The sequence below is a fragment of the Pollicipes pollicipes genome, unplaced genomic scaffold (assembly GCF_011947565.3).
Source record: "Pollicipes pollicipes isolate AB1234 unplaced genomic scaffold, Ppol_2.1 Scaffold_4002;HRSCAF=4701_pilon_pilon_pilon, whole genome shotgun sequence".
In the NCBI taxonomy this organism is placed as follows: domain Eukaryota; kingdom Metazoa; phylum Arthropoda; class Thecostraca; order Pollicipedomorpha; family Pollicipedidae; genus Pollicipes; species Pollicipes pollicipes.
This window is the reverse complement of record NW_023596420.1, coordinates 1,871,805-1,892,222: the sequence shown is the minus strand read 5'-3', so window position 1 is coordinate 1,892,222 and position 20,418 is coordinate 1,871,805. Positions and strand designations below refer to the sequence as shown.

The 20,418-nt window shown below is 67.0% G+C and overlaps 1 protein-coding gene across 1 annotated transcript in view; it reads left to right on the top strand.

Annotated features, from left to right (window-relative positions):
• The first annotated feature begins 89 nt into the window (after nt 1-89).
• Nucleotides 90-20,418, top strand: part of LOC119093376 (sortilin-related receptor) — a 34,375-nt gene continuing 14,046 nt past the window's right edge. Inside the window, exons 1-27 of the mRNA XM_037216331.1 lie at nt 90-214; nt 1,017-1,162; nt 1,493-1,700; nt 3,032-3,217; nt 3,624-3,894; nt 4,352-4,544; nt 5,181-5,393; nt 7,197-7,383; nt 8,353-8,585; nt 9,053-9,278; nt 9,727-9,879; nt 10,962-11,148; nt 11,658-11,782; nt 12,188-12,299; nt 12,707-12,850; nt 13,347-13,500; nt 13,898-14,021; nt 14,360-14,383; nt 14,477-14,570; nt 14,986-15,192; nt 15,835-15,989; nt 16,194-16,294; nt 16,789-16,988; nt 17,380-17,588; nt 18,042-18,282; nt 18,652-18,823; nt 19,992-20,213. Of these exons, the coding sequence (XP_037072226.1) occupies nt 1,020-1,162; nt 1,493-1,700; nt 3,032-3,217; nt 3,624-3,894; nt 4,352-4,544; nt 5,181-5,393; nt 7,197-7,383; nt 8,353-8,585; nt 9,053-9,278; nt 9,727-9,879; nt 10,962-11,148; nt 11,658-11,782; nt 12,188-12,299; nt 12,707-12,850; nt 13,347-13,500; nt 13,898-14,021; nt 14,360-14,383; nt 14,477-14,570; nt 14,986-15,192; nt 15,835-15,989; nt 16,194-16,294; nt 16,789-16,988; nt 17,380-17,588; nt 18,042-18,282; nt 18,652-18,823; nt 19,992-20,213 (4,484 nt within the window). The 5' untranslated portion in view covers nt 90-214; nt 1,017-1,019. The remainder of the gene's footprint in view (nt 215-1,016; nt 1,163-1,492; nt 1,701-3,031; nt 3,218-3,623; nt 3,895-4,351; nt 4,545-5,180; nt 5,394-7,196; nt 7,384-8,352; nt 8,586-9,052; nt 9,279-9,726; nt 9,880-10,961; nt 11,149-11,657; nt 11,783-12,187; nt 12,300-12,706; nt 12,851-13,346; nt 13,501-13,897; nt 14,022-14,359; nt 14,384-14,476; nt 14,571-14,985; nt 15,193-15,834; nt 15,990-16,193; nt 16,295-16,788; nt 16,989-17,379; nt 17,589-18,041; nt 18,283-18,651; nt 18,824-19,991; nt 20,214-20,418) is intronic.

Below are 20,418 nucleotides of genomic sequence, written 5' to 3'. Positions count from 1 at the left end.
TCCAGCCGCTCCCCGCGCCGGCCACCTGCGCTCCGGCCGCGCGCGGCAACCCCACAGCGGCGCTCCCCTTTGGCAGGCGCTGCTCGGGTCGTCCTCGCCGAACGGCACGCTCCAGCTGTGGATCAGCTACAGGGGCGGCGCCTTCCGCAACGCCGTCTTCCCCGCCGGCCTGCACGCGCTCGACTTCGAGGTGGTGGATGTCTCTGACGACCAGGTGAGGTGGTTGGGGTGGGGCCGGCTCGGCGGGGACTGCGGAGCTGGGCCCACAGCGCGGTGTTTGGACACGCCGAATTTTCTCATCCGTCCTTCTAACGGTAGTGTGCTACCTTTGCAGCAGTTGCGTTAGGATAACCGGTTTGTTCTGCCTTGATACGTTTGTTGACGTTGGATTTGCTGATGCATTGTGTGGTGCGATGAATGTGTGCTTAGCGTGCTGAATAAGCTAACAGTGGCGTTGTGAGATGCCGTTACTGAAGCGTTGTCACTAATTGCGCTTGCCTTACATCTCAGTAAGTCAATGAATGGGGGATTCATAAGCATAACGTTGCGTTGTGGTGGCTGAATGAATATTTTCCCCGTGTGCTTGAGGCTTTTGTGTTCAGTAGTGATACCGGGGAAAATTGGGTCCATTACATGTGTTGCGAGCACGGGCGCAATATTTTGGCAGGGGAAGGGGGGAAGACCCTTCTAAGAGGTGCGAAGGTCCATTCCAGGTCAGGATATGCCACGCCACTCGAACTCCTGCCGATTGCGCGTCACCGGCGTAACATCGTCCGATCGTACTGGGATGACGGCCGGAGGTGGTGCCGACCCCGGCTGTCTGGGACAGGGAGGTGGACGAGACGTCTGGGGTCCCGAGTTTTGGGGGCGACTGCCCCGTTGGTCACGGGACCGGGGCGGGCAGGCGGCTTGGGTGATACTCAGGCCGCGGACGTCCAGACGCCGACCTCTGACCCCGGACCTCTGACCTCTGACCCCTGACCCCGCACCTCTGACCCCTGGCCGTGCGTCACCAGGTGATGGTGGCCGTTACGCGCAGCGCCACCTCGTCCAGCCTCTACGTGTCGGCGGTGCCCGACCATCGCGGCGTGCGCTTCTCACTGTCGCTGGAGAACGTGCTCTCGCACAAAACCGGCACCACCTTCGCCCGCTCCTGGCTCAGGTGAGCACACGGCTCCACCGTCGTCTGCCGTTGGCTCAGCAAAGGACACGGGCGCCAATTTCGCTGGCGTAGGGGTGAGGCGGGGACGCCGGTGTCGCCGGCTCCTGGCTCGGGTGAAGACACGGACACCACCGTCGCCGGCAGCGGACCGGTGTCGAGGCACTGACGGCACCTGTGCATGACGTATGATGTGGTGCATGGCCCCACATACGCCGCGACTGTACCTGGCTCGGGCGGGGCCGCGGGCGTGCCGGTGGCCGGTGTGCGGCGTTTCCAACCCCACCCGCGCCCCCGCCCACCGCACTGACCGGTCCGCCACCGCCGTCACAGCATGGTGAACGTCGACTTCGTGGACGTGCACCGGGTGAGCGGGCTGCGCGGCATCTACCTGGCGTCGCAGCTGCCGGCCGGCGCGCCCGGCGACCGGCTGGCGCCGCAGCACGTGCGCACGCTCATCACGTTCGACAAGGGCGGCGAGTGGCGGCCGGTGGCGGCGCCCACCGTCGACAGCACCGGCGTGCCCATCGACTGCCAACAGGTGAGCCGGCCGCCGGCGCTGGGGGCGGGCGGCGGCGGCAGCTGGGGAGAGTCTGGGGAAGCGTGAGCTCTGGTTTGGAGGTGAGGTTAGGGTGTGGTCTGGTTTGGGGTGGCTTGAAGGTCTGGAGTGGCGTGGGCGTGTGGAGTGGTGGAGTGGTCTGGCCGAGGTGGGGGTCTGGGATGATATGAGGGTGTGGGATGATGTAAGGGTCTGCAGCGATAAGACGGGGTGATGCCGGCTTGAGAGACAAGTATAGGCTTCTGTCTGCTGCGGACCAGAGTCTGACGCCGTCCGATGGCCAGCCCGACGTGTCATGGAACCCCTCGTGCCGTCCGATGGGCAGCCCGACGTGTCATGGGACCCCTCGTGCCGTCCGATGGCCAGCCCGACGTGTCATGGGACCCCTCGTGCCGTCCAATGGCCAGCCCGACGTGTCATGGGACCCCTCGTGCCGTCCGATGGCCAGCCCGACGTGTCATGGAACCCCTCGTGCCGTCCGATGGGCAGCCCGACGTGTCATGGGACCCCTCGTGCCGTCCGATGGCCAGCCCGACGTGTCATGGGACCCCTCGTGCCGTCCAATGGCCAGCCCGACGTGTCATGGGACCCCTCGTGCCGTCCGATGGCCAGCCCGACGTGTCATGGAACCCCTCGTGCCGTCCGATGGCCAGCCCGACGTGTCATGGAACCCCTCGTGCCGTCCGATGACCAGCCCGACGTGTCATGGAACCCCTCGTGCCGTCCGATGGGCAGCCCGACGTGTCATGGAACCCCTCGTGCCGTCCGATGGCCAGCCCGACGTGTCATGGAACCCCTCGTGCCGTCCGATGGGCAGCCCGACGTGTCATGGGACCCCTCGTGCCGTCCGATGGGCAGCCCGACGTGTCATGGAACCCCTCGTGCCGTCCGATGGGCAGCTCGACGTGTCATGGGACCCCTCGTGCCGTCCGATGGGCAGCCCGATGTGTCATGGGACCCCTCGTGCCGTCCGATGGCCAGCCCGACGTGTCATGGGACCACTCGTGCCGTCCGATGGCCAGCCCGACGTGTCATGTCACCACTCGTGCCGTCCGATGGCCAGCCCGACGTGTCATGGAACCCCTCGTGCCGTCCGATGGCCAGCCCGACGTGTCATGGAACCCCTCGTGCCGTCCGATTACGCCCCACGCGTTCAGCGAGCGGGCGCCAGACCGGATGGCAGCCCCCAGCGCGAGCCTGCCATCCCTTGTCCTCGAACGTGAAGGTGGACTCACCGGCCGGCTGTGCAGCCTGCCTGTCGGAGCCGGTCGCCGTCGGCTGGCGCTGACACCTCGCCCGCCGCGTGCCCGCAGGTGGACAACTGCTCGCTGCACATCTCGCAGGAGATGACCAGCCTGTACCCGGGCACCAAGTACGTGCCGGTGCTGTCCTCGCCGTCGGCCGTCGGTCTCATCATGGCCACCGGCGTGATCGGCACCTCGCTCAAGGGCCACCCGGCCGTGGTGCTCAGCCGCGACGCCGGCGTCACCTGGCGCCAGGTGAGTCGGCTCGCCACGCGGCACCACGCGGCTCGGAGTAGTGTGGTGACGCCGGCGCGCGGCCTTCACGCGCTACAGCAGGTGTGGTGTGTTGCGTGGGTCACGTAGCGCAGCGGTCGCAAAACGCTGCGACGGAAACGGACTCGCTAGACAGGGAGGCGGTATTTGCAGGCTTCGTTTTACTGTCTCGAGGTTTCGAGGTCGAGGAGGAAGTGATCGGGAAGGTGGGCGCCGCGCGATGTTGCAGCTGCTCCGCACCGTCGTATTCTACCTCGCGAGCTCCAGTGCGGCTGTTCGGAAGGTTTGTGTAGCCAACGCCATCAGCCTGCCCGCAGGCTGTGCAGCGATACAGCGCCGCCGGCCGGCCCTGCGTGCCCCCACATCACCATACGACCGTGGCCGGCAGGTGCTACGCGGCCAGTACCTGTACGCGTTCGCCGACCATGGCGGCCTGATCGTGGCGGTGGCGCGCTACAGCGGCGGCGGCACGCGCGAGCTGCTCTACTCGCTGGACGAGGGCATGACCTGGGGCCGGCACATCTTCTTCCCGGAGGCGGTGCGCGTGCACAGCCTGCTGACGGAGCCCGGCGAGGCCAGCACCGTGTTCCTGGTGTTCTGCGCCCGGCTCGACAGGCACGGCTGGATCTCGGTGCGCGTCGACCTCGCCTCGCAGTTCGGTGAGTGGCGGGTGGAGCTGAACGGCGCGCCGCCGAGCGCCGCGGCTCCGGAGCTCCGGGGAGCTGAGGGGCTGCCGGGACGCGGCCAGCAGGGACAGCAGCGCCTGTCTCACCGTGCGGCGGCTGGTGTCCACGGCTCGGGCTGCCTATCGTCCGACCGCGGCCAGTTATTCGGTCCGCGTGCGTTGCCTAAGCTTCGTCTGCTTCGGCACTCATGATTGCAAGGTCCAGAACTCCATGCTGCAGAACCGTTGATGAGCATATACCGTGCGCCGGCATTCAACTTCTTGCGGTTTAAGCTTTGCAATTCATGGGAGGCTGCGTGCGGCAGTGCTCCGGTCCGGGGGGATCAGTTGTCAGCTGCGTGCCGTGTGTCCTGACTCCGGCTCGCGCCGCCCTCACCCGCTCCTGTCGACCGGGCCGGCCGCTAACTCCCTTCCCGGCTCTCCCCCGACAGAGCACAACTGCACCGAGGACGACTACAAGCTGTGGACGCCGCGCTCGCGCGCCTCTGGTCGGTCGTGTCTGCTGGGGCGGCGCGAGACGTACCGGCGCCGCCAGCCGCACGCCCACTGCTACAACGGCCGCCGGGCGGCGCCGGCACTCGTCTCCGTCGAGAACTGCGACTGCCTGCGCGAGGACTACGAGTGGTGAGGGCCGGCGAGCGGCGAGCGGCGGCGCAGGACGCTGGGTTACGGCCCGGCCGGTAGAGTTGCCGGGGCGGCGACGCAGGACGCTGGGTTACGGCCCGGCCGGTAGAGGTGCCAGGAGGCGGCGGCGGGGCTTTATGTGGCGTGACGTTGACGCCTCGCCTCGGTTTGTTGGATCAAGCAGCGGTCACCAGTCACCACTGGCTTTCGTCATCGAGATATGCGACGTCAGCTGGCCAGACATTATCTGAAATCAGCTCTCCGGCCCATGTATCCGGTATGCTTTTGAGTTACAGCTGCACCTCGTGCACGTTTTCTGCTTCTCACTGGGCTCATCCTGGGAAATTCAAGTGAACCCTGTGTGCGCACACCGTGGACCACACCACCCGGATGGACCATATCGCCATCTGGCCTCAGCTGCAGCGCAGGCCGCAGAAGTATTCATCGCTGCCATGTGGCCGGACAATGGCACCGCGCTGCCACGTGCCGCCTGGCGCGGTATCTGCGCCGCAGCCTGAGAGAGCCAGGGCCAAGGCGTGACCGCCACCTGGCCTCCCACACTGGCCCTCACCGCCGCATCCCGGCAGCCGCGACCGCCACCCCGCCTCATACCCCCTCACCGTCGCACCCCGGCAGCGACTTCGGCTTCCGGGAGGAGCGACGCTCGTTCCACTGCGCACGGGACCCGGCCGTGGCGCGGCTGCCGAACTCGTACGACCCGACGCGCTGCCCGGAGGGCGGCTACTACAACCAGTCTCGCGGCTACGCGCGCGTGCCGGGCGACACGTGCCAGCCGGGCACGGCCGCCGCCGTGCTGTTTGAGCCCGACCGGCGCCCCTGCCCGCTCAAGTGAGTGACTGCGGCGCGCCGGCCGCCGCCGTGCTGTTTGAGCCCCCGACCGGCGCCCCTGCCCGCTCAAGTGAGTGACCGCGGCGCGCCGGTCGCCGCCGTGCTGTTTGAGCCCGACCGGGGCCCCTGCCCGCTCAAGCGAGTGACTGCCGCGCGCCGGCCGCCGCCGTGCTGTTTGAGCCCGACCGGCGCCCCTGCCCGCTCAGGTGAGTGACCGCGGCGCGCCGGCCGCCGCCGTGCTGTTTGAGCCCGATCGGCGCCCCTGCCCTCTCAGGTGAGTGACTGCGGCGCGCCGGCCGCCGCCGTGCTGTTAGCGCCCGACCGGCGCCCCTGCCCGCTCAGGTGAGTGACCGCGGCGCGCCGGCCGCCGCGGCGCAGACGAACCGCACCACCGCACGCTGGTGGGGCACAGGGCGCTGGGTGGCAGCTGTGGGCCAGTCGGCTGACAGAGCGATGTCAAAATAGCCGGATGGTGGTTTGTTGGCGGAAGAGTCGTTCGCCATGCTGTTGCTCCGTACTGGGTTCAGGGGTACCGGTAGTGTGGTGGTCAATGCATCTGTGTTAACCAATGCGCGTCTGGGAAACCAGAGGTACGGGGTTCGATTCCCCGCGGTGCCCACCCTTCCTGCCAGGGTGAGAGGAAGGCGACGCCATATAGCCTTAGCAGCTGAGTGCTTCGTAAAGGCGTAACGACATGACATGACGTACTGGGCGTCATGTCAAACGCTCTGTGAGCGCCGTGTCTGCTTGAACGGCGATGGCGTGTTTCCCGGAGAACCAGCACACCTGCGACACCTGCGCTCTGGCCCCACGCCACAGCCCCGCCTGCTGCAGTCGCGGGCTGTCCGACGTGGTCACCGACGCACCGCACCGTTCCACGGCCGTGGCTGCCCTCCCCGCTCACCAGACCCTCCGCTGGTGGCATCCCCCACAGCTCTCCTGGGCCCCGCCCTCCGACGCCGTCGCCACCCTCCGGTCTCGGCTCTGTCCTCTGACGCCGTCGCCAGCCCCCCCCCCTGTCTCGGCCCTCTGCCCCCTGACGCTGTCGCCACCCCCCCCCCCCCCCCTGTCTCGGCCCTCTGCCCTCTGACGCCGTCGCCAGCCCCCCCCCCCCCCGGTCTCGGCCCTCTGCCCTCTGACGCCGTCACCGCCCCCCGGTCTCGGCCCTGCCCTTTAACGCCATCGCCCCCCCCCTCCGTCTCGGCCCTCTGCCCTCTGACGCCGTCGCCAACCTCCCCCCCCTGTCTCGACCCTCTGCCCTCTGACGCCGTCGCCAACCTCCCCCCCCCTGTCTCGACCCTCTGCCCTCTGACGCCGTCGCCACCCCCCCCCCCCTTGTCTCGGCCCTCTGCCCTCTGACGCCGTCGCCAACCCCCCCCCCCCTGTCCCGACCCTCTGCCCTCTGACGCCATCGCCCCCCCCCCCCCCTGTCTCGACCCTCTGCCCTCTGACGCCGTCGCCAACCCCCCCCCCTGTCTCGGCCCTCTGCCCTCTGACGCCGTCGCCAACCCCCTCCCTCCCCCTGTCTCGGCCCTCTGCCCTCTGACGCCGTCGCCAACCCTCCCCCTGTCTCGGCCCTCTGCCCTCTGACGCCGTCGCCAACCCCCTCCCTCCCCCTGTCTCGACCCTGCCCTCTGACGCCGTCGCCACCCCCCCCCCCCCCCTGTCTCGGCCCTCTGCCCTCTGACGCCGTCGCCAACCGCCTCCCTCCCCCTGTCTCGGCCCTCTGCCCTCTGACGCCGTCGCCAACCCTCCCCCTGTCTCGGCCCTCTGCCCTCTGACGCCGTCGCCGTTCCCCGGCAGCGAGAGCACCGACTTCCTCCTCATGGCCAAGCGTGACGCCATCCTGCGTCTGGCCGTCTCGGACGTGGAGAGCGGCGTGGCGCCGCTGCCGCTGCCGCTGAGCGGCGTGGCCAGCGTGGTGGCGCTCGAGTTCGACGTGCGCAACAACTGCCTGTACTGGTCCGACACCGCGCTCAAGGCCGTCTTGGTGAGCCGGAGAGGGGCCGCCGCCGGCCGCGTGACGGGCTGCTGGATGCTGTTGCGCCGCGGGGTCCGGCGCTGCAGGACCCGCGGTGGCACGCGCCGTCCGGTCTTGTAGGCGAAACAAACTGTGTCATTACCAGGGTGGTGTCCCGCTGAACTGCAGTTCACACGCCGTCTCTTGCGCTGTTGTGTGCTCCGATGCGCGCTGCGTAGGTCTGTCCCGTGACGGCGAGCTGGCTGCTGTCTGGCGGGCAACCGGGCGAAACGTTGCCCCCTTGGTCCGTCCGCCGGTGTCCCATCACAGTTGTCCCGCCGTCACTGCCGCTGCGCTGCTGACCGTCCGCCGGTGTCCCATCATAGTTGTCCCGCCGTCACTGCCGCTGCGCCGCTGACCGTCCGCCGGTGTCCCATCACAGTTGTCCCGCCGTCACTGCCGCTGCGCCGCTGACCGTCCACCGGTGTCCCATCATAGTTGTCCCGCCGTCACTGCCGCTGCGCCGCTGACCGTCCGCCGGTGTCCCATCATAGTTGTCCCGCCGTCCCTGCCGCCGCGCCGCTGACCGTCCGCCGGTGTCCCATCACAGTTGTCCCGCCGTCACTGCCGCCGCGCCGCTGACCGTCCGCCGGTGTCCCATCACAGTTGTCCCGCCGTCACTGCCGCCGCGCCGCTGACCGTCCGCCGGTGTCCCATCACAGTTGTCCCGCCGTCACTGCCGCTGCGCCGCTGACCGTCCGCCGGTGTCCCATCATAGTTGTCCCGCCGTCCCTGCCGCCGCGCCGCTGACCGTCCGCCGGTGTCCCATCACAGTTGTCCCGCCGTCACTGCCGCTGCGCCGCTGACCGTCCGCCGGTGTCCCATCATAGTTGTCCCGCCGTCACTGCCGCTGCGCCGCTGACCGTCCGCCGGTGTCCCATCACAGTTGTTCCGCCGTCACTGCCGCTGCGCCGCTGACCGTCCGTCGGTGGCCCACAGCGCCAGTGCTTGAACGGCGCTGGCCGCGAAGTGCTGCTGAACCGGAACGTGACGACGGTGGAGGCGCTGGCGCTAGACTGGACCACCGGCAACCTGTACCTGACCGAGTCGGTGTCGGCCACCATCCAGCTAGTGCGGCCGAGTGCCGGCCACGCCACCCACCTGCGAGCCACGCTGCTGGACAGTGCGGAGCTGGACAACCCCCGCGGCCTGGCGCTCCACCCCAGCAAAGGGTCAGTAGGCGTGACGCGCACGGGAGGTGGCTGGCTGCCACTGCCGCTGCCGCCGCCGCTGCCGCTGCGGCGGGCCCAGCGCTCGGTAGGTGACGGGTGCCGCTGAACATGCTCGGACACGTGGCGCTGTGTATTCGGCGGGTGAGGTGCTGTACCACCGGCGCGGTCAACGGAGCGCCGGCCACGGGAGGAGTATAGCGCGGTCAATGGAGCTCCGGCCACGGGAGGAGTATAGGGCGGTCAACGGAGCGCCGGCCACGGGAGGAGTATAGCGCGGTCAATGGAGCTCCGGCCACGGGAGGAGTGCAGAAGTCAGCGCTGCACTTCGCCTCCTTGCTCTAAAACCATGCGATGGGGCGTATGTAAGCTTTCAAACCACCCACCGGAAGCCGCTTTTGCATTCACAATTTGCATTTCCCTGTTCTTTACCCGGACATGAGCCTGACTGCCATTCCCATGTCGGCTAGGTACATGTTCTGGACGGACTGGTCTCAGACGACCCCCGGCATCTACCGCGCCTTCATGGACGGCACGAAGCACACCCAGATCGCCGGCCGGGGCAAGGTGATGTGGCCCAACGGCGTCAGCATCGACTACCAGGCGGACCGCATCTTCTGGGTGGATGCCAACCTCGACTACCTGGCGTCGTCCGACCTAGACGGCGGCCACTTCCAGATACTGCTGCAGAACTCTGTGAGAGACGCTGGGTCGGCGGGACGGCGCGGCGGCGGCGGCGGCTCTCCGTTTGTCTGGCCTTAGGACAACCCGCGAAGTCGCAGTGGTAGTCTCGAACGCGGTTCTGGCTCCCCTCCCCGTTCACCGACGTGGGACAAAGTGAGGCCCTTCAACGTTAAATGGCACGCAGCGGAGTGTAGGCGCTGCAGAGCTGTACACGAGTACCTCTTGTTCGCCTGTCAGAACGCGATGACGGCCATACCTGTCCAACACTGTCGCCGTCCGGGACGTCACCTGGGAGCAGCACACACTCCTGCTGGAGTGGCGTGATGGTGTGTACCCGAGGCACGCGGCCGGGTCGGAGTGGGCACGCCGTACCCGCGCTACGCCGCCCCGCTCTGACCTGCCGCCCCGCTCTGACCCACCGCATCGCCGCCGCCTGACCCGCCGCCGTACCTGTCTCCAGGAGAACAGCCGACACCCGTTCGCCATCTCCGTGTACAAGGATTTGATGTTCTGGAACGACTGGCAGAGCGAAGTGGTGCTCATGACCGACAAGCGCTCGCCGACCCACGTCGTCACCGTGCTCGACAAGGTGCCCAACGTCGTCGACGTCAAGGTTTGTGCACGTCCCCTCTTTTGTCTGCATGTGAAAATCTTGTCATTTCGTTCCGTTTCGTTTATGTCGTTTGCGCGGCGGTTTTCCCGTTTCTATCTCAATGCTGATTTATATTCTTGCTTTAGGTCCTTTTTCGGTCATCCACTTTTCCATACTTCCCCCCTTTTCCCCACGCCCGTTTGTTGACATGCTTTCTTCACCCCGCTCCGATATTCCGGCCTATTCATGTCAATCACAGCATTACCCATCGGCCACGCTGTTGTCCTGCCGACCATCGGCGCTACATGTGGGGGCGCCGTGGGCTTCAGTGAGGGCGCCGCATCTGACGCCTGGCTGTTTGTTCCCCTGCCAACCATCGGCGCTTCCTGTGGGGGCGCCGTGGGCTTCAGTGAGGGCGCCGCATCTGACGCCTGGCTGTTTGTTCCCCTGCCAACCATCGGCGCTTCCTGTGGGGGCGCCGTGGGCTTCAGTGAGGGCGCCGCCTCTGACGCCTGGCTGTTTGTTCTCCTGCCGACCATCGGCGCTTCCTGCGGGGGCGCCGTGGGGTTCAGTGAGGGCGCCGCCTCTGACGCCTGGCTGTTTGTTCCCCTGCCGACCATCGGCGCTTCCTGTGGGGGCGCCGTGGGGTTCAGTGAGGGCGCCGCCTCTGACGCCTGGCTGTTTGTTCCCCTGCCGACCATCGGCGCTTCCTGTGGGGGCGCCGCGGGGTTCAGTGAGGGCGCCGCCTCTGACGCCTGGCTGTTTGTTCCCCTGCCGACCATCGGCGCTTCCTGTGGGGGCGCCGTGGGGTTCAGTGAGGGCGCCGCCTCTGACGCCTGGCTGTTTGTTCCCCTGCCGACCATCGGCGCTTCCTGTGGGGGCGCCGTGGGGTTCAGTGAGGGCGCCGCCCCTGACGCCGGGCTGTTTGTTCCCCTGCCGACCATCGGCGCTTCCTGTGGGGGGCGCCGTGGGGTTCAGTGAGGGCGCCGCCCCTGACGCCGGGCTGTTTGTTCCCCTGCCGACCATCGGCGCTTCCTGTGGGGGGCGCCGTGGGGTTCAGTGAGGGCGCCGCCTCTGACGCCGGGCTGTGCGGCGGTGGCCAGGTGTTCGGCCAGCAGTCGCAGCGGGGCGTCAGCGGCTGCACCAACAGCACCGCCTGCGCCTGGCTCTGCACCCCACGGCCCGACGGCAAGCACCGGTGCCTGTGCCCGGACGGCCTGCGCCTGCAGAACGACAAGTGCGTGTGCTTCAACGGCAATACGCCCTTCGCCAACGGCACCTGCCCGTCAGGTGAGTGACCCTGTGGCCGAATGGTGACAGGTTTCGGGTGTCAAAGGTTCTCGGTGTCTTCATCGACGTGGGCGGATGTTAACGTCATATGCTTGGTGCTAGATTGCTCGCCACGGTCGTGGTTGTCGCAGCGCGGATATTGGTGAGAAGTGATTGGGACCACTGCCGCGTGCAGGTATCGAGTGTCCGGCGGCACACGGGCATGGTTGTCGCGGCGCGGATATTGGTGAGAAGTGATTGGGACCACTGCCGCGTGCAGGTATCGAGTGTCCGGCGGCACACGGGCATGGTTGTCGCGGCGCGGATATTGGTGAGAAGTGATTGGGACCACTGCCGCGTGCAGGTATCGAGTGTCCGGCGGCACACGGGCACTGCCCGGACCAGAGGACCGTGAGGTGTGTGTGGGGGCCGAGCGCGGCCGCCGCTCCGACGGTGTGCTCGGCGCCGCGTCATCGGCGCGCCGGGGCGACGACAGCACGGGCCCACCGACAGACGAAGCTCTTTTGCAGTGAACGAGCAGTGCGCGGCCGAGTACTTCACGTGCGCCAATAAGCAGCTCTGTATCAGGCGAGACTGGCTGTGCGACGGCGACAACGACTGCGGCGACAACTCGGACGAGCGCGACTGCCAGCAGGTGACCGGACGCCGCCGTCGCCTCCCGCCTGCAGAGCGATGGCGGGCGGGCGGCGTCCCTTGCGAAGCTGTGGTCGCGCGGCTGGGACCGTCTGCCGTTTGGACTGTAAGGTCGGGGAAGGGGCTAGTCGGAGGACCGCCAGTGGCCAGTGTTTGTACTGAAGCTTGGGGTCAGAGTGTCTTCATTAGTCTGTGCAGTCCCGAGGTTAGATGTTCCCTCTGGTACCAAAACGCTATTCCTTTGTCTAGCGGGTCGAGCCGTCCATCACAAGGTCCGTGTGCAGTTGCGAGGCTTCACGTCTCGCCCAAGTCAGGGGTGGAATGGTGGCGCGCCGCGTGACGAGCGCTGGCGGCGGTGTGACGCGGGCGCGGCTCGGCGACTGACGCCCGCCCCGCCCCGCCGCAGGCCAGCTGCGGCAGCCTACAGTTCCGCTGCGACAACGGCCGCTGCATCACGGCCGCCTGGCACTGCGACTTCGAGGACGACTGCCACGATGGCAGCGACGAGCGCGGCTGCGGTGAGCGACCGCCCGGCGGACGCGCCGGTGCGGCGCCAGACTCGGCTGGCGCGCTGCCCGGACCGCGAGAGGGCCGGACACGCACGTGTGTCTGGCAGTGTGCACTGTTAAACTTGTGTGACTTCCCCATGCCGTGTCGTGCGGGGATGGCGGTACGGTGCGCCTTCACCGCAAAACGCGGGCGTTGAAGCGGGAGTGCACAATCGATGTTAGCGTGCGAGCCATCTACTAGTCCAGTTACTGAGTCCTGACTGGTAAGGTTTTCCTGATCTAGTATTTCTCTTAGTGTTACACTGACGGCGTCTGCGGTCGCCTGACGGCCGTCGTCATTGGAGAAAGTCGGGCGCCGGAGCCCCTGGCGGCGTGTGCGGTCGGCGCCGAGCCTGACCGGGCCGCCCCGCCCACAGTGTACCCCAACTGCACGAGCACCGAGTTCCAGTGCGCCAGCGGCCGCTGTATCCGCAGCCAGTACCGCTGCGACGGCGACGACGACTGCAGAGACAAGTCGGACGAGCTGGACTGCCCGACGCCGGCGCCGCCGCCCTGCCCACGTGAGTCGGCGGCCCGCGCCGACGCGCTGCCGCCTCTGGCACCTCTGGTGTCACGGGCAATGGCGAGTGGTGTGCCCAGCTGCGGTCGGTGCGTGTGTGTCGTCGGCATTGGGACTGGCGAAGGCCTGGCGCGGACGGCACACCGTTCCGTCAGCGCGGGTGGCGCAGTCGGTGGCGTCGGAGTGGGACGCGGCCGGACGGGCGTCTCGTCGCACGCGCGTGGGTTCGGCGGTCGGCGGGCCTTTGCTGCGCGTTGGACGGATTGTTTATCTCGCGACGCCAACCTGAGTGGAGGGCCCCGACGAAGACCCGACCCTGGCATTCCCGTGCGCGGACAGTGGTCCCATCATTGCCAGTGCTGTAGAGTGTGAGTCGTCAGACATTACGAGAAGAACCGCACCGTCACGCTGGCGCCGCGCGGACAGGACCAGCGGCCTGCTCCGCCGTCGGCGGCGCGCAGCCCTGACCGCCCCACGCCGTCCGCTCCCGCCGGCAGCGCCGTCGTTCCAGTGCGTCAACAGCAGCCAGTGCCTGCCGATCTCGTGGGTGTGTGATGGCTCTGCCGACTGCCCGGGCGGCGACGACGAGGACGCGGCCCGCTGCGCCGACTACAGCTGTCCCCGCTGGCAGTTCCAGTGCGCCAACAAGCGGTACGACCGCCGCAGCGGCGCGGATCGGGGTGCAGTGCGCGGCGCCAGGGCGCCGACTGAGCTGCTGTCAGAGCCTGCAGAGGCGGGCGGGGTACAGTGTGGGTCTGCGGTGTCCTCATCGGTGTCCTCGGCTCCCTACGAACTTCGGCCGCGTGTCCGTCTGTCCGTTATAGCATGGCGTGCGAACGCCCTGATTTTTGGACCCGTTGAGTGACGTGAAGTGATGACGCCGGGCCGGAGGAAGGCTACGCGGTCTGGGCGGGATCAGCCCTCTGAAAGCACCGGCAGCGCGGCCTCACCTGCCCCAAACTGTTGTCCGTGTCTTGGCCGAGTTTGCTGTGTAGTGGTCGAGGCGGCCCGCTCGGCAGGCGCGTCACCGGGCCGTGGCGTGTTCCAGCTGTATTCAGATGAAGTGGCGCTGCGACTCGCAGAACGACTGCGGAGACGGCTCCGACGAGCTGAACTGCACGGCCACCACCACGGCTGCGCCCACCACGGAGCCGGCGCCCACCTTCCCCATGGTACGGGTGCCATCGCCGGCCCGGATGCCCGATCCCAGCGGTATGTGCTCCCCACATGTGTCAGCTGCTGGCAGTTTTCCGGCGAGGCTTACTCCCGTGGAAGGAACGGCTTCGCAGTTCCATCACGGTACGCGTTCGCCCACTGAGCTATGCCCCCCCCCCCCTCCCCCACCTCGTCTTCACGAGAACTTCCTCCGCTGCCTTGCCTGTGCACCAGTGGGCGATGCTGCTCTCTGCCGCCCCGCACCAGACCCGTGCGGGGGGCGCGTGCTCGGCCGTCACACTGCCCCTCCACCGAGCGGCTTCCGCCTGCTGACGGCCGCCGGGGTCGCCGCCAGGGTGACTGCGGCACCAGCGGCCACCTGCTGCGCTGCCGCAACGGCCGCTGCGTGCCGCTCTGGTGGAAGTGCGACGGCGCCGACGACTGCGGCGACAACAGCGACGAGGCCGGCTGCGGTGGCGACGCCACGGCCGCGCCGCCGGCCGCCGGCAGCTCCCGGCCGCCTCCCTCGGCCACCTGCGGGGCCAGTCACTTCCGCTGCGATAACGGTGGGTCTCGGCTGGGAGACGCCTCCCGACTGCCGCCGCGGCCGGGCGTGGCCGGCGGCCGATCTGCGTGACGCATTGCTCTGGAAAGACCGGCCCGCCAACTGTCGGGTGGTCGGTAGGAGACGTTGGAAAGCCGGTACGGAAAGCCAGCAGATGTGTGTAGGGGGGGGGGGGGGACGGGGGAGCAACGAAAGCGAACTTTTGCGGCGAATGTGCTCGGTACTGGAAAGAAAACAACCATCTGAAATCGGCGTCTGTGCTCGTCATGGGCTTGGTGCGGGACGGTCACCGTATGACGTCTGACCGCCGACGTGGACGCCTGCGGTCGCCGTGCGTGCCGCGTCCGGTGCGGTGACGAGCCTGGCGCCGCCGCCCGCCGCCGGCCGCCCTCTCGACCGTTCGCGTCGCCCGTCAGGCCGCTGCATCTGGGAGGCGTTCGTGTGCGACGGCGACCGCGACTGTCCGGGCGGCGAGGACGAGGCGGAGTGCGCCGGCGGCACGGGCGGCTGCGCGGCCGGCCAGTACCGCTGCCTGCTGTCCGGCGAGTGCATCGGACGCCGCCTGCTCTGCAATGGCCGCCAGGACTGCGCCGACAACTCGGACGAGGAGGCCTGCGCGCCGGGTGAGCGGGCCGACCGGCGCGACGGCGGACGGAGCCGGCCGCGCCGCCCGCCGCCGGACGCAGCGGTCTGGCGAGGCGGCGCCACTCCTCGGTTGTGCGTGTGCGTGCGCGTTTGCGATGGGCCGCGGAGGGTTAAAGGCAGGCTGGTTTCTCGTTGATTTTACGTGTTCTGAGGAGCCGTTCAACTGTCATTCAACTGACGGAAGAAAGTGGTTGCGGACATCTGCCATGCGTTTGTGGAAATCCCTCAGCCTTCCCACAAAATTGTCATCTTTAAATCATGACCTCTCGCTTGCTATCTGGCATGTACATCAACCTCGCCTGGAATGACAAATGCGGTGCATCACGCCGCGCGTCGCAGGGCACTGGCAATGCACAGTAGGGCGGGTGTCATGTCCTTCCTTGCTTTGTGTCGTGCCCTGATGGTCGAGCGGAGGATCTAGCCGGGCTCACCTGCTGTGCTTGTGGGGCAGGCCGGCGGGAGTGCGGCCGTGGTCACTGCAGCCGTTGTCGGCGCCGCGCGTGCCGGCCGCGGCGTGCCGTCCGGGCATCCTGTCGGGGCAGGGCGGCCCGGCTGCGCGGTGGCCGTGATGCGGCGCCCGAGACGCGTCTGACCTCTCCGCCCCCTCCCCGCCCTCACAGAAGGCACCACCGTGCAGCCGTTCACCTGCCCGTCCGGCTTCTTCCGGTGCGACTTCCACACCTGCCTGCCCTACTTCAAGTTCTGCGACGGCCACCGGGACTGCTCGGACGGCTACGACGAGTCCAGCTGCCGCGACGATAGCACCGTGTTCCAGGTGCGCCGGCCGGCCGGCTCGGCCAGGGTCGGCGGTGGGTGGCGGAGCCGAGTGCGCCGGTGTTTCGAGGCAGCGCTGGCCCAGCGGAGGTGGCCAATGCTCTGGTGGCCGCGTCGAGTCAGCTGGGCGTTTGTTGGCCGCCACCTGTCCGTCGGGCGGTGTGTCGGTGCTGACCTGGAGCCTTTGCCTCGGCGCTTCCCGCAGGTGGTGAGCTACGCCGCCGACACCAAGACGCTGACGCCGCATGCGGTGACGGTGGGCTGGAAGACGAACGCTCGCGGCCCGGCCATGCTCGCCAAGCTCAGGTCAGTGGGCTGCGCCCTTCGCACCCCTCGTGCAAAACGTCACGCATGGGTGATGAACGTGGTAAATTGGGCGGAAAATTGTAAAACAGCGCGAACTGACATTGTGACAGATTTTTTGGCAGAATTGTCGAATTCTTTCGCAGGCAAATCCGAATTATCATATGCCTAAGACATTCAGATTGTGTCCAGCGTTGTTACGGAGCTCCAGCGTATAGCTTTTGTTTTGTCTCCCGCGTGTTGGAAATGCGTGATGCCATACTTACTGGCGTGTTGCGGAGCATAATGCGATGCAATGCTCACTCGTGACAATAAACTTTGCTCAAAGCGTCGAACTTCGACAACGTGAAATGTTTGCTCGATAACTTTATTTAACGAATACGTCCGGGCATATTTAAGATCGATCACTGTCAGCATAAGAACTCTGAATCGTCTAATTGTCCCTAGTGTTACGCTACCTGTCCTGTCTTAATGTAGGACGTTCGCACCGACGCCAGGTACTTGCCATCGATCTGCGCCGTCTACCAGCCGGGGCCGTGCCACTGGATCAACATGACCTGGATCGCCGACACCGAGTACCGCTTCGACCGGCTGGAGCCGTTCACGTGGTACAACGTGACCGTGTTCGTGCGCGCCGAGGGACGCGACGCCGCCTTCCCCGCCAGCCAGTACATCAGCGTCCAGACCCTCAGCGCCCGTACGTGTCCGACGACGTGGCCGTGGCGGCGCGGGGTGCGACGGCGCTGTCTGGGGTGCGGCGCCGGGGCGCTGCGCCGCGCGGGGCGGCCGGACGGCGCTCGTGTGCCCGCCGTCCGAGCCCGTGCTCCCGTGTCGCCGCCGGCGGTGGGCGCTGCGCCTCGATGAGTGTCGGTCGGACACCTGTCTTCGTGAGAGCTCTGTGCGCGTGCGTGGCCTGGGCGTCCGGCCGGTCACCGGTGAATACTCGCTGTTGCGTGGCCGCCGGCTCCTCTGTGCGCCTGCGCGGCCTGGGCGTCCGGCCGGTCGCCGGCGAATACTCGCTGTTGCGCGACCGTCCGCCGATCGTGACTTGACCTGACCTGACCTTCCTCTTCCCGCCCCGCCTGCAGGGCCGACGCCACCCTGGCAGATGACCGCCACACAGCTGAACCACAACTCTGTTCGCGTGTCGTGGCGGCCGCCCAAGCACATGAACGGCCGCCTGTTGAACTACCGGCTCTCGATGGTGCCGCCTCAGCCGGCCCACGTGTTTCACACACGGCACACCAACTTCACCGTGGTCGAGGACTTCCTGCCCGGCGCGAACTACACGTTCTTCGTGAGTGGGCGACAGCCTAGACGCACGCGGGCCTGGCAGCGCGCGCTGGGCCCACGTGGCGCTTTTCGTTGCTGCTCGCGACCGCAGCGTTCAGTGCGCTGGTGGTGTGCTGATTGTCGGTAGGTGGCGCTGGGGTTTCAGGTGGGTGCTACGACCAGCAGCCCGTGGCAGGGTGTTTTGGCGGCTGTTACGCGGCTGTGAACGTGTGTACACACTTGTGGACTCAGACTCGGTTTGTGTGGTCCGACATCAGTTTCATCTTTGGCATGTGCGCCCCCGCCTTGTTTGGTCCTCTGCCGAGAGCAGCGTTCTGTAAGTGGGACATCAGCGACAAAAACAACAACGCTGTTTTCCTGCACCCCTGCCCTTGGCGGGCGGCAGCCCCCCCCCCCCCGCGTGACATTCCCCCTCCTGCGGCGATCCGCCGGACACGCCGGTCGCTCCCGCCGACAGGTCCAGGCGGAGAACGCCGAGTTCCTGAGCGAGAGCTCGCACCCGGCGTCGCTCGTGTTCGACGGCGACGCGGTGATCGGTGCCGTGACCGGCGTCGCCGTGGAGGAGCGCACGCCGCGCTCGCTGACGCTCAGCTGGGACGCGCTGCCGGCGGCTGACGGCTTCCTGGTGCGCTACACGCCTACGGAGAACCAGCTGGTGCCCGCCGACGACCTCCGCACCAAGAATAACCGTGTCGTGCGTGAGTATGCGGCGGGGCCGCCCGGCCGCCGGCGCTGCGGGCCTCGGCCCGTGGGGCCGCCGCACAGTGGCGCACGGTCGCACAGTGGCGTGGTTTGCTGCGGCTGGGTGTGGGGGCAATGGACGGCGCTGGGTGATGCTGCACTTGAACTTTTGCCCCTGTTGCTGGCGATGCTGCGTACGGACTGGTGTGAGGAGTTTCGTGAAGATTGCAGGACGATGTCATTTTCTAGGGACTGCTTGTGTTTTCGTGGATGAGTGGGCACACACAGGGCCCCGTTTTCGGCCGTCAATCACCGTGACCCAACCAACAGTGCCTGGGTGTGCGCACGCTGGCCCCTGGCTGAGCGCGGCTCGGTCTTGCCGGCAGTGTCTGGGCTCCTATCTCCGGGCACAGCGTACGAGTTGACGGTGCAGGGCTACAAGGGCCGCTTCACGGGGCCGGCGCAAGCCATCAGCAGCGGCACCACCGGCCAGCCAATCCCGGCAGGTCACGAATCTCACGGCGACGCTGTCGCCCACAGCGGCAATGCTCGTCAACCGTCAGCTGGCGGCCGCCGCCGTCGAGCGGCGGCACCGTCGACGCGCTGGAGTAACGGCGTGTTTCTGGGGCACTTCGAATGGAAAGGAGCTGTACATCGTGCGGTGTGGCGACAGAGGGTGAACGCTTACGTCAGTACAGGTGCGGATTTGTGAGCAGGAGGAGGAGGGGGAGAGGAGGGGGCGGGGGTGACAGCCGGCACAGCCAGGCTGCTGTCCTGCCGTCTGTCGGCCGGTGGTCGCTGTTTGGTCTTAAGGCCCGTGGTGTCGAGAGCAATGTGGTTGATCCATTAGTGTGACCTGGGAGTTGACAGAGTAATGCGTGGCTTTGTACTTCGGAACGGTTGAAGATTCCATTACGGACCTGAAGCCTGTGAACCGCTCCTTGCTGCTGCCTTTACCTGCACCTCTTTGCTTTCAGATGACTAACGGGCGGCAACCCTTCAAAGACCGCGCTAAAGGGGAGCCGCGTGAACCGAAAGCCACCGGGCCTCTGTGGCTTCTCTCTCACCTGCCAATCTCTCCTGCCCGTCTCACACTGCCCTATCTCTCACCTCTGCCGTAGGTGACCCAGTCCTGGCCGCCTGCGAAGACTATCTGCTGGTGGTGGCCGTGGTCGGACCGAACGGTACGGGGGTCGGGCGCGCCCGCCGCCCGCCTGCGCACCAAGTATGATGTGCGCTGCGCCCGCCCAAGAACGTGAACCGTAACCAGCGTGCGCGGAAAGCAGCTGATGATGAAAGTCCGCTGGTCGGCCAGCTGCCCGGTAGTGGAGGCGGCCGTCGGGCTATAACGTGAGTGACGGATGCCAACAGTGAGCCAGAGTGTAGAGGGGAGAGAAGCGGGGCTGTGCGGAGGAGGAGAGCAGGGAGAGTTGATCCTGCTGTGGGGCTCAGGTTTTGACCTGTCCAGTGGGCTGCTGCCTTGTGGCCAGATGTAAGGCGAGGTGGCCTCGGCACCTCTGTCTGCTCGCTGTAGATAGCACTTCGTTTTTGTCGCCCTAACATGTGCTGTGCCTATCAGATCGTCAGAAAAAGTGAGCGTGTCTTAAATTGGTCTGACTCGGACTTGAGGCGTGTTACAGCGTCTTGTCCTGTCCTCCCCGCAGATCACCGTGGTAGAGGTGGGAGGTGGGTCACGTGCACCATACCGGGTGACGCTGCCCACCAGTTCGGAGGTGGCCCACTCCCACCAGGTGCCCGCCAACTACGGCGGCCACTACCTAGTGACGGTGCGCACCACGGCCATGGACGCCGCGCCGCCCACCCCGGTGACGTTCGAGGCGCCGCCCATCCCGGCGCCACACCAGCTGCGGCCCATCATCGAGCGAAACGGTAGCGTCGTGCTCTACTGGAAGGAGCGCAACCTGCCGCACGAGATGCGAGACGTCAAGTGAGTGAAGGGGGAGAGAGAGAGAGAGAGAGAGAGAGAGAGAGAGAGAGAGAGAGAGAGAGAGAGAGAGAGAGAGGAGAGAGAGAGAGAGGGAGAGAGAGGAGACAGAGAAGAGGGAGAGGGAGAGGGGGGAGAGGGAGAGGGAGGGGAGAGGGAGAGGGAGAGGAGAGGAGAGGGAGAGGGCGAGGGAGAGGGAGAGGAGGAA